Source organism: Paroedura picta, chromosome 18, assembly GCF_049243985.1.
Source record: "Paroedura picta isolate Pp20150507F chromosome 18, Ppicta_v3.0, whole genome shotgun sequence".
Lineage (NCBI taxonomy): Eukaryota > Metazoa > Chordata > Lepidosauria > Squamata > Gekkonidae > Paroedura > Paroedura picta.
The window spans coordinates 2,398,192-2,409,220 of NC_135386.1; the positions used below are offsets into that span (position 1 = coordinate 2,398,192).

At 50.4% G+C, this 11,029-nt stretch overlaps 1 protein-coding gene across 5 annotated transcripts in view; it reads left to right on the plus strand.

Moving 5' to 3' along the window:
* IDH3A (isocitrate dehydrogenase (NAD(+)) 3 catalytic subunit alpha) overlaps positions 1–10,587 on the plus strand; it is a 37,213-nt gene extending 26,626 nt beyond the window's left edge. The window contains exons 1-11 of one of the 5 annotated variants that reach the window (XM_077318357.1): positions 1,355–1,526; positions 4,636–4,698; positions 5,631–5,714; positions 6,500–6,614; positions 6,847–7,034; positions 7,757–7,890; positions 8,458–8,560; positions 8,656–8,720; positions 8,998–9,082; positions 9,686–9,838; positions 10,334–10,587. In XM_077318357.1, the coding sequence (XP_077174472.1) occupies positions 1,500–1,526; positions 4,636–4,698; positions 5,631–5,714; positions 6,500–6,614; positions 6,847–7,034; positions 7,757–7,890; positions 8,458–8,560; positions 8,656–8,720; positions 8,998–9,082; positions 9,686–9,838; positions 10,334–10,417 (1,101 nt within the window). In that variant the 5' untranslated portion in view covers positions 1,355–1,499 and the 3' untranslated portion in view covers positions 10,418–10,587. Of the gene's footprint in view, positions 1–1,354; positions 1,527–4,635; positions 4,699–5,630; positions 5,715–6,499; positions 6,615–6,846; positions 7,035–7,756; positions 7,891–8,457; positions 8,561–8,655; positions 8,721–8,997; positions 9,083–9,685; positions 9,839–10,333 lie in introns of those variants that run through there. The other 4 variants (XM_077318359.1, XM_077318358.1, XM_077318356.1 and 1 more) reach the window with 4 other exon arrangements.
* Positions 10,588–11,029: the final 442 nt, after the last annotated feature.

Below are 11,029 nucleotides of genomic sequence, written 5' to 3' on the forward strand. Positions count from 1 at the left end.
AAGGAGGCTCAGTCCACTAAGCTGAAATTAGAAGGATTTTGGTTTATAAATGCCTTTCCCTTCTTTTCTCCACGACAGACACCCTGTGAGGTAGATGTGATCGAGAGAGCCCTGAGAGAACTGCTCTATGGGAAGAGCTCTGAGAGAACTGTGACCGGACAAGCGGGCTGCATGTGGAGGAGTGGGGGAATCCAACTCAGTTCTCCAGATTGGGGTCCACCGCTCTTTAACCACCACTGGCTCTCAAAAAGGCCCCCTTGAAAAGTATAGTCTCCTAGGGATGCCAACTCTGGGGTGGAACACAGCTCTTTCTTTTGAGTCAATGCGAATGACTTGCCTTGGGCTGCGGAAGGCACAGCTCGGAGATGCCGGCTAACTAATTCATGAAGCAGCTCATTAGCAGGACCTAAGACTAGAGCGGCCCAAGGTCCCTCTGGGTGCGTGCAAAGGCCACCCCGGACACCCATCGCTGCCAGCCAATCCATTAAAGGGGCTAGAAGCGCCGCTAATTTGCTAAGCTGTGAAGCAACCGGGCCCAGCCGGTCACAGACCTGAAACCCAAAGCCACTTTCACTTGTCCCCGTGGGCTTGACACCCAAAACGAGCACCGAGAATAGCAGGCAGGCAGAGCATAGAATCATACAATAACAGAGTTGGAAGGGACCCCATGGGTCATCTAGTCCAACCCCCTGCACTAATGCAGGGCACTCACTTCCCACATAGAGTCATAGAGGTGGAAGGGGCCTGAGGTCCCCCCTCGCCCCAAATCCCATCCCCTCCCAGCTCCACCCCCAAAGTGTCCAGCTATTTCCTAGCCCAGAGATGGCAACCTTATACGCAATACAGGGTATGCATGCAGTGGATGGATGAAGGGCCAAGATTTATCGTTTCATTCGTGCCTGAAAAGGGCTGATTGCCAACCTCCAGGCGGTGGCTGGAGATCTGGAATAACAACACTGCAATTCTGCTTTTATTTCATTTTTGAATCTCGTTAGTATAGTTTATTTTATTTATTCATCAGGTTATATATCTGTATTGAGTACATTCTCATCATGGTGCTGTTTTTTCCCCCCTCTCGTGTAAAACCCTCCCGTCGGTGGCGAAAGCATCGGAAGGCGGGCTTTATGGCACTAAGTCCTTCCCCTCCCCCCTCCGAAAAAAATCTCCAGGAATTTCCCAGGCCGGAGGTGGCAACCTTAAAAGGAGCGCTCTCCCCTTTGCTGCAAGAATCCCTTTAAGCGCGTCCCACTCGCCGCGCCTGCGCACTGGTGGCCTCGCCCCGCCGGGCATTCTCTTGCGCGTCCCACCCTGCCTCGCGTTGCGCAGGCGCGGCCCAGGGCTGCGGAGGCGGCGCGGGCAAGGCGCAGGGGCGTGGCCTCGGCGAGGTCTCCACCAATCGGGAGCCGAGCCGGCCTGAGGGGAGACGAGGAGGCCGCGCGGCCTGGTCCGGCCTTGCCTTTCGCGCCGTCCGCAGCCGGGGAAGGAGCCGCGCCGTCGCCATGGCCGCTCCGCGGTGGGCGCCTCAGGTGAGGCCGGGGGGGCGGCCGGGGGTGACCTTGGCGACATTTTTTTTTGGGGGGGGGAGTTGGGGTCGCGCGCGCCGGCTCGGCTCCCGCCGGAAGTCTCGCGAGACTGTCTGCGGAGGAGGCGCGCACGCGACCCCTTCCTCCCTCCCTCGCTCCTCCCCCGCGCGACCTTGCCCCGCCCCTCCCTTTGCCCTTGAAGGTTGACCTCTTCTCAACAGCCCTGCGGGGTAGGCCAGTTTGGGGCTACCGTGTTTTTGGATCAGAGGAGTGGCTGCCCAGTTTCCCACTTACTCTGCTTCTGCCTTCGCAGCAGCCCTGGGAGGCAGAATTGGTTTTCATGCCCCGCTTTTCACTGCCTGAAGGAGTCCCAAAGCGGCTTGTGAATCCTTTCCCTTCCTCTCCGCACAACACTCACCCTGTGAGGTCGGCGGGGCTGAGCAAGCTCTGGGAGAACTGCTCTGCAAGAACTGCTCCAACAGGACAGTGACTGGCCCAAGGTCACCCAGCTGGCTGCACGTGGAAGAGCGGCAAATCAAATCTGGCTAGTCGGATTAGAATCTGCCCCTCTGAACCATGACACATGGCTGGCTCCTTGGTAGGTCAGGCAGACAGAAGGCAGTGGGCCCAAGGTCAGAGAACCCTGCCATTTGGGCATGCCCTGTGAACTGATTCCTCCCTTGCCTGCACAACTTCTTTGTTACAGATCTAAAAGGGCAAAATGGTTGCTCGCTGGAATCAGAGTCCGTTGGAGCCAGCCTTCTGGTCCCCACACTGGCAGGACAAGACTGTGCCCTCTGAGAAAGCTGAATGTATTTGGGCCCGATAATCAGCCTGGCATAACCCAGTCAGTGACTTCAGCGTCTGGCTTGGTTTGGGTGGTGCACGGCGATATGTTTTTTGCCTCGTGCCTCAGAGGTGGCATTGCAGAGAGAGCGTTGCCTGTGGTTACACGGATTGTTATTTCCGGGCAATCAGAGTCTTTGTTCAAACTGGTTTTACTGGATCCACACTGTCCTCCCAAGCCAGCCTTCCAAAACCCGTCTTCCACTACTGCAGACAGACTAGCGTACATTTTGGGGTAGTAGTTGCAGAAGCCTTTGGAGTTCACAGGTTCCTTTACCACCCTCTGTACCCAGAGCCCTTCTTGGTACCCAGAGCCCTTCTTCATTTAAAGTCCTTATTAATTTTGTAGTCCTTGAAAGGCAGAAGAAACTTCCTTTTTTAAAAAAAAATTCAGGGTGAAATTCACTAGCCAGGAAGAGCTAGTCAGTTTCTTGTTGCTGCTGTTGACACTGGAAGGGAAAGAGACCATACTTGGAAATCAACAGAACAGAATAGAGATTCTCTCCTCTTTTTATGCTTGCACAGCTGTGACCCTCCTGCAAAGGGCTGATCGGAAGGTGGTTAGTCAGGGGACTCTTGGCTTACCTGGGACCTTTTACCTTGTTAGTAGGAATGTGCAGCAGGTAGAGTTACCAATTAGATGAACCTTAGTAAGCGAGACAAAATGCCGTTAGAACATCTTTCGGCTTTGTGAGACGGTTTGAACTAAATAACGCCCGTCCCTTTATTTACTGCAAAACACTTTCATGATCGGAAGGCAGAAGCAAAGTTACATGTGCTAAGAGGCCACAGGGCTTAATCAGTGAACACCACGATCTCTCTTTAGTATTGGGTCTCTTTGCAGTTTTGCTGTGTTTTGCACGTGTCAATTTCCTAAACAAGCCAAATAGGACGCCGTTGTGTGCTCAGTTATAAACACTGAATATTTACCTTGTAATTCCTGTGAAATAGTTTTCGCCTTGATCAGAAAGCAGCGAAGGCATATATTTCCACTTTCCCATCGATTCTCAGTTGGGCTTTTTGGTCCTGTCACCCTCCCCATGCCTTAAAAATTTCTGGAAGGTGTACATCTCCGTGTACATATCAACATGGTACTGGTGTTGACCTTCACGCCCTGTTGCTTATATAGGAGTATGTAATATACAAGGCAGAGAAAACAAAAAACAGCTTGGTCATCAATCAATATCCTTTTTTTATCGGTTACCAGGATACTTGCCGGGCGCATCAGAAAGAACTGGTGAGCAGCCGAGATGTGTGGGTGGTGATGCTCCTAAAGGCAGTACTCTTTCCCAAGGCAATACGTAGTGTGCAGTTACTTAGGGAAACCGGATTTTTGGCAGCGTTATTCATTTTAGAGAAGCTTTTGTCTCCCCACCCGTTATATGGACTTTGATCCTCGGCAGGCGAATGCCAAGATGAGGTTTTGTGGGGAACCAAGGGAGCATCTTAACTGTACGCCTCACGGATGTAGAGAATGCATTTGCTTCCAGTTTATTTGTTTCAAACATATATTAGCTACCTTTCCCCCTTGAGGAGCTTAAGGAGCCTTACAATATGAATAAAATATAGAGAGTGCATAAAAATGCATCAAACCAGAATTTATAAGTCACCAGTCTAATCAAATGCTGTTCTAAATAAAGGCATCTTCCGAACAATCAAAAGTGCAGGGGCCAGACGTATCTCCCTGGGAAGCTTGTCCCATGGTTGTGGGGCCGCCACCGAAAAGGCACTGTCTTGCATATCCCCCGAACGAGCTCCTTTGATTTGGTGGGACAGTCAGGAGGGCTCTGGTCCTGTGATCCTAATTTATGGGCCAGCCCACATGGGAGAAGATGGGTCCTTCAGTCACCCTAGTCTCAAGCCACACAGGGCTTTAAAGATCAAACCCAATAAGCGATGTAATGACTGTAGCATCGGGGTTTATGCTCGCAAATATTTTATAAGTAGAAATCCTTATCTTCCACATTCTGTGCTGCTTTTAGAATTTGGGAGTTTCAAAAAGCCACTTGTAGTCCTTCTGTTTAGGAAAAGGAAACACACAATTCCACTCAAGTGTATCAGTGTCCACTGCGTGTCCCTCTCACCTGCAGTGTGATATATGCATTGTGACCATGTTTTAAAAATCCTATTTGTTCAGCATTTAAACGATTACGCTGATACGTTTAAATGCATTGTTAAAAGCGTGTTACCAGACTCACGGATTCTCAGCCTATGGTCTTTGACTAAAATCTTTGTCTTTCTCTCCTTCTCTTGCCTTTTTTTATAGGTCTTTCGCTTATTGGGGGGTTTCAAATTCCAAAAACAGGTGACCAGATGTTTTGGTAGTACTGTGAGTATACTAGTATTTTTTTTCTTTTCAAGAAGCTTCTCAAGGTACTGAATAAAACACATCCTGACTCTGAGCTCTTCTCAGATCAGTCACCTTAATCTGAAAATACTAGTTCACACGTGCTCCGAAACTAATAATATATGCAAGCCTACTGGGATATAAATATTTGTGTGTGTAGGATGGGGGGGATCCTCTTGAATTATATTAAAACTGTGGGTTTTTTTAAGTGAGAAAGTTAATGCACAGAGGGTGATTTGAGCCTCTCCCACTGTGTACAGCTTAAATTTGGGTTTGAGGCTGGAAAATTTAACAGGGGGAAAAAGAGATTGAGAACCTTCTTTTGCATCGTTCTTTTGCAATCACTAGCAGCATGCTGAGCTTCTCGCAATCTAGAACATACGGCCCTGCTTCTCAGATTGAGTATTTTCTTCTCCTCTTTGTGTTCCTAAAGGATTACACCTCAGCAGTGAAGTTTGTTCTAAGCATGTCATAAAAGCAACACTTGGCATAGCTGGCATTTCCCAGCAGATCTCCTTTCTCCCCACAAACTGTGTAGCACTGCAGTCTGCACAGAACTCTAGGCACTTCCTTCTGTGCTTGAGAGAGAGAAAGAGGAAAGTTCTCTTGGGAGCGGCCAAACGCCATCCTCTTGAAAAGACTGTGGGCCACTAAGCAACGGTATATAACCAAAATAGAGCAACGAAGGCTGTACACTAATCTGGACCATAATGCCCAGCGGTAGATCTAGGATGTGTACGCAACAGGGGGGGGGACAGCCAGCCTCAGTTGTCCATCAACACCCTTTGCGTTTCTAGGTCCGCATGTAGCTTTGTCAGGCCTTTCAAAAAAAATTAATTTGAAGACAAATGTTTGCCACAATGCACTTTACAGCTGCCATCATAACAGCTGGTGGGTTTCTTTTTAAACCCTAGACGCAGACGGTCACTTTGATTCCAGGAGACGGCATCGGGCCAGAGATTTCAGACGCCGTCGTGAAGATTTTCGAAGCTGCCGCCGTAAGCCGCGCTCTAATTTATGTCACCTTTCTTCTTTCCAAACGCTGCTGAGATACATTCACTTAAGATTTGTTCACAAGTGCAGCTAGGTCTTTTGAAAGGCATCCGGTAGGTTCAAGTCCATTTGCGGTAGCCCCTTCGAGATCAAGATTTTTGAGGGTTTAAGCGTTCGAGAGTAAAGCTCACTTTGTCAGAGGTGAGTTAGAATGGAGAAATCTTCTATCCCAAAACTCTTGCCGTTCTCCACGAGGCTACTGGGTTCGAATCTAGCTCTTTTACTGCAGACCCACACGGCTGTCCCCTGAAACTGTTTTAAAGGAGAAATTCCGTGCTGAAAGGATCTTTGATCTGGAGGGAGGATCATCGTATCTGGGAACGGCTGTTTCCCGTGATAGGGAGAGTAGTGGCTTTCAGAGTAACAGATGACTTTGCAGTAGCCGGCAGACTTGGGCATCGTAACATGTGGCTTGTGTTTTCCATGCTGGGGGCCATGCTTTCCTTAAAATTCAGGGAGGAAAGGAACATTGTGCAGTACAGTGTCTGAGCTTGTTTTGATTTCAGCGAAGACGCCATTTTGGTGCTGTAGTAAGCAGCGGTCTGCTGGCAACATTTGTGCCATTTTCTGCCTTAGCATTTGAACATAGTTCCCGTCATTTGTCCTGAAAACATTGTTTTGCAGATTGGTAGAATCCCAGGGGCTCTGGAAGAAAACTCCTTTTGGCGGCTCCTTGTCTGTTTCTCCCCGAACCTGTTTCGGAAGTTAACCTGCAACCCTTTGCCTCTAGGCTCCTGTTGATTTCGAAGAGAGAATCGTGACGGCGATCCAAGGGCCTGGAGGGAAGTGGATGATCCCTCAAGATGCCAAAGATTCCATGGACAAGAACAAAATCGGACTGAAAGGTATTTCGGGGTTGATGCAAGAGGACGTTTGCTATTGGCCGGGCTGTGAGAGGAGGACGGAGCCCCAAGTCACCCAGAGTGTGGGGATTTGAACCCAGACCTAGTCTGAGACACTGTCCATTATGCCACTATTCCATCCTTCTCAAAAGACGTTTTAAAAACCCTGAAAAAAAATGCAAACAAGATAATCAGAAGCAGGTTCCAAATAAACAGCTCTTCTTCTCTGCCTCAGGCCCTTTGAAAACCCCCATCGCCGCCGGCCACCCGTCCATGAACCTGCTGCTCCGCAAGACGTTCGACCTTTACGCTAACATCCGTCCCTGCGTGTCGATAGAAGGCTACAAGACCCCTTACACAGACGTCGACATAGTCACAATACGAGAGAACACGGAGGGCGAATACAGCGGCATCGAGCACGTGGTACGTCTGCAGAGTGGGAGTGGCATATCGGTGCTGGCTTCTATTTCCTCAGAACAGGGGTCCCTAACGTGGTGCCTGGGGGAGACGTGGCACTCACCAAGTGTCTTTAGAAAGTGGGCGGGCCTCCAGCCCCAGGGGGCTTCGGATTGGCCATGGGGGATCTGGTGGCTGTCAAGTTCTCAGACTTGTACATAAGACTCCACTGTGTTTCATGATGGAAGTTTATTCGAGCTAGGAATTCATAGACAGTCCTGGCAAATTCAGATCAGAACAGTTCAGATAGATCCTCAGTTTCCCGCCCTCCAGCAGCCGTCAGACACACAGTAGCAAGCAACACTATAAAACCCAGGTGCAGAGTCCGGGAACTCCGCCAGCACAGCTAACTGGGCAGAAAGCACTGACCTTGACGTAGGCGCCTCATCTAACAGCGAGACAGGATGAGAAAGTGGTTACAATTCCAAAATGGTTACAGAAAGGCTACAAGCAGATTGAAACACTCCTGGCAGAAACCAGGGGATTCTGACAGCGCCCCATGCAAGCTAACACGGCCTCAGTTTGCCTCCCATTCGCCCAAAGCTCAAGGGTGGCGGCAGTCCCTCGAGCAGAGGAGCAGTCACACTTGGCCCATGTCCCAAAGGGCTTGCTGGTTAACCAAAATTGCTGGTCCTGCATCTCACCCCTCAGCTTCTTAACGCCTGCATCCCCCACTGCTTGTCTTCCAGATTGTCGATGGTGTCGTGCAGAGCATCAAGCTCATCACGGAAGAAGCCAGCCGGCGGATTGCGAACTTTGCCTTTGAGTACGCCCGAAACAACCAGAGAAGCAAAGTGACTGCTGTACACAAAGCGAATATCATGTAGGTGCCCGTTACTGACTGACCAACACAGAATACTTTGTGTTAATGAAGGGGGGCATGCTGGTTTTTGGGCCACAGGGTTGCCAGAACTGAGTGACCAGGCTGTGATATCTCTGTTTCAGATTTCAAAAGGGAGCAAAATGGGGATTTTCACATTGGGTAGCAGGCGTTTTTGCAAGGGATAGAGTGGGGGGAGTTCTTCATTTTTCAGCAGGAGAGCCAATGTGGTGCTCTGTTAAAGAGCAGCAGCCTCTAATCTGGAGAACTGGGTTTGATTACCCTCCCCTCCACATGCAGCCAGCTGGGAGACCTTGGGGCAGTTGCAGTTCTGTAAAAGCTGTTCTCGCAAAACAGATCTCTCAGAGCTCTCTCGGCCCCACCTCTTTCACAGGGTGCCTTACGTGCGGAGATGTAGGAGGAAATGTTTGTAAGCCACTCTGGGGCTCCTTTGGTGGTGAAACGTGGGGCCTGAACAGCTAGCTTTTCTCTTTATGTTGCCAAAACCAGCTAGCATCCCTTGTGATCTCCCCTGACCAATCAAGTCACTTCTCGTTTGTCCATTTGCAGGCGAATGTCCGACGGCCTGTTCTTGCAAAAATGCAGGGAAGCGGCGGAGACGTGCAAAGACATCAAGTTCAACGAAATGTATCTTGACACTGTGTGCTTGAACGTGAGTATTAACAGGCTCACGCTATACAAATTGCAACTGTTTCGGGCACCCTGGTCGGACCAACCTGCCTCTTTCCCCCCCCCCCTCTCTCTTAGATGGTGCAAGATCCAAGCCAGTTTGACGTCCTCGTTATGCCAAATTTGTACGGTGACATCCTTAGGTGAGCTGTTGGAAAGAATTGTGGGATTTTTAGGAGCACGGCCAAACCCTGCCTTGTTGACCCCTTCATCCTGCCCTCATTCCACGCAGTATTTGGGCTGGGCACCATCGGCGCATGCGTTCTGGCCCTCAGTTTGCTAAATATTGTCATGTGGATAAAGCTTCGGCCTGCACTTCCCTCCAGCCCAGTGTGTTGGCAGCATTGGGGGGCTTTAACATGCTCTGCTAGAACGCCTTCATGTGCAATCTTCACAAGTGCCTGTTTTCTTCCCCGGCAGTGATTTGTGCGCAGGGCTGATCGGGGGTCTCGGAGTAACGCCAAGCGGGAACATTGGTGCTAACGGAATTGCCATCTTTGAGTCGGTGAGAACCTCCTCTGCGGAAACACAGCTCTGGGATGGCTAGACTAGAATCCAGTAGCGCCCTAGAGACGAACCAGGCCCCCTTTTAAAGCTTCTTTGGATAATTGAGCAGAGATCCATAAGAGGCTCTTGGCCACAAGGTCTAGACGGAAGAATCTCTCTGGGGCTGTGATGCTCTGTTTTCTTGGGGCTTGGGGGGCAGGAGTGGGAGGGCTTCTGGAGTTCTGGCCCAGCTGGGGGACCCCCTGATGGCCCCCTGGTTTTGGCCACTGGGTGACCCTGAGTGTTAGACTGGAGGGGCCACTGGCCTGATCCAACAGGGCTTCTCTTGTGTTCTTACAATTGATGGGACAGCCAAGATGGGACAACCAAGAGGCAACAGGGAGAGGGCAGTCCTTCAGATAAGCCATGTAGGGTTTCAAAGGTCAAAGCCAACACCTCGAATTGGGCTCGGGAGCAGATCGGTAGCCAGCGCAATCGCTGTCATATCCGGGCCACGTGCTCCCGATGCTGCTGATGTTTACCCACGTGTGCTTGGTTTAAAAGATCCCTCGTCACGGCTAAGCCAAGCCGTCGATGCGCTAAGAGCTCCTTCCCTCTGTAGGTTCACGGGACCGCTCCAGACATTGCCGGGAAGGACCTGGCAAACCCGACGGCCCTGCTCTTGAGCGCGGTCATGATGCTGCGTCACATGGGGCTGCAGGATTACGCCAAGAGGATCGAGGATGCCTGTTTCGATACGATCAGGGACGGAAAGGTACCCCCGGCCCCTCTCCACGTTCTCTTCCGCCTAGGCTAGGCTCTCTTCCTCCGGCCTTCGTTAAATGCCACAAGAGATGCGTGGCTCTTTGAAGGGGCGACACGGGCTGGTCTGATCTTGTCAGATTTCAGAAGCTGAGCATCTTCCTTGCCTAAGTCAGTTGAAGCTTGACAATTCTTTGCCCCAACAAAGCTGCCACCACATTTCTCTCTGCTGTGTTGTGTCAGTCTGTGAACTAGCTGCCCCTCTAGGGATAGTTTCTACGGCAGGGGTGACCAAACTCTGTGGCTCTCCAGATGCCCACGGACTACAATTCCCATGAGCCCCTGCCAGGAAAGTGACTTCTTGCCTGGAAACGTCCTTGCGCACAGCTGGTAATGGAGGCTGTCGAAGGTTGCCCCTCTTATGTACTGAACACACCCAGCGTCTGTATCCAAAAGCCCCAATTGTAGAAATTAAATTCCCCCCTTCCCCCTTCCCCTTCCGTTTCAGGTCTTGACCAAAGATTTAGGAGGTAACGCCAAATGCTCGGACTTCACAGCGGAGATCTGCCGGAGGGTGAAGGATATGGAATAACCACCGACACTCCCACCCTACGTATCGTATCAGTTTCACGCACTCCTGCCGGATCGTCTTGCTCCAAGGCGCCCACTGTCTGCAATTTATATATGCTGGGTTTGCCTTTCTCTCGGAGGAAGCAAGCTGCTTCTTTTTTTAAAAAAAGAAATGTGTTCATCCGAAATGAATGTGAGGATTCTCGTGCCTGCTTTTTCACCAGACCACTTTCCAAGTGCTTCCCCCCCCCCCGTTTATTTACGTGTTGAGCGTCCTTCCGCCACCCGCCCCTCTCTTTTCTTTTTTTGTAGCAGTCCCTGAAGCGTTCAGCCGTCCTTCCCATTTTCAGAATCTTGTAATCCTTTCCAGAACCCCCCTGGTCTCTCGAAGTATCGGAACGCGCAGGTTTAGAGCGGATTTTGTTGGTTGGTCTGTGGTCTGCACAGAACACAGACGGCTCTTTGGCCTTTAAAAATAGCACAAATCTATCTATATTTCTTTAACGTAAAAAATACTTGAATTCACCTCTAAAGAATGCCTCTGAGTGCACTCTCTTGTACCTGAGACTTGCCCCTTGAGAGCAGGCTGAGGCTTCTGTTTGGGTAAACAAATTTTCAGAGACTGCACATAAAA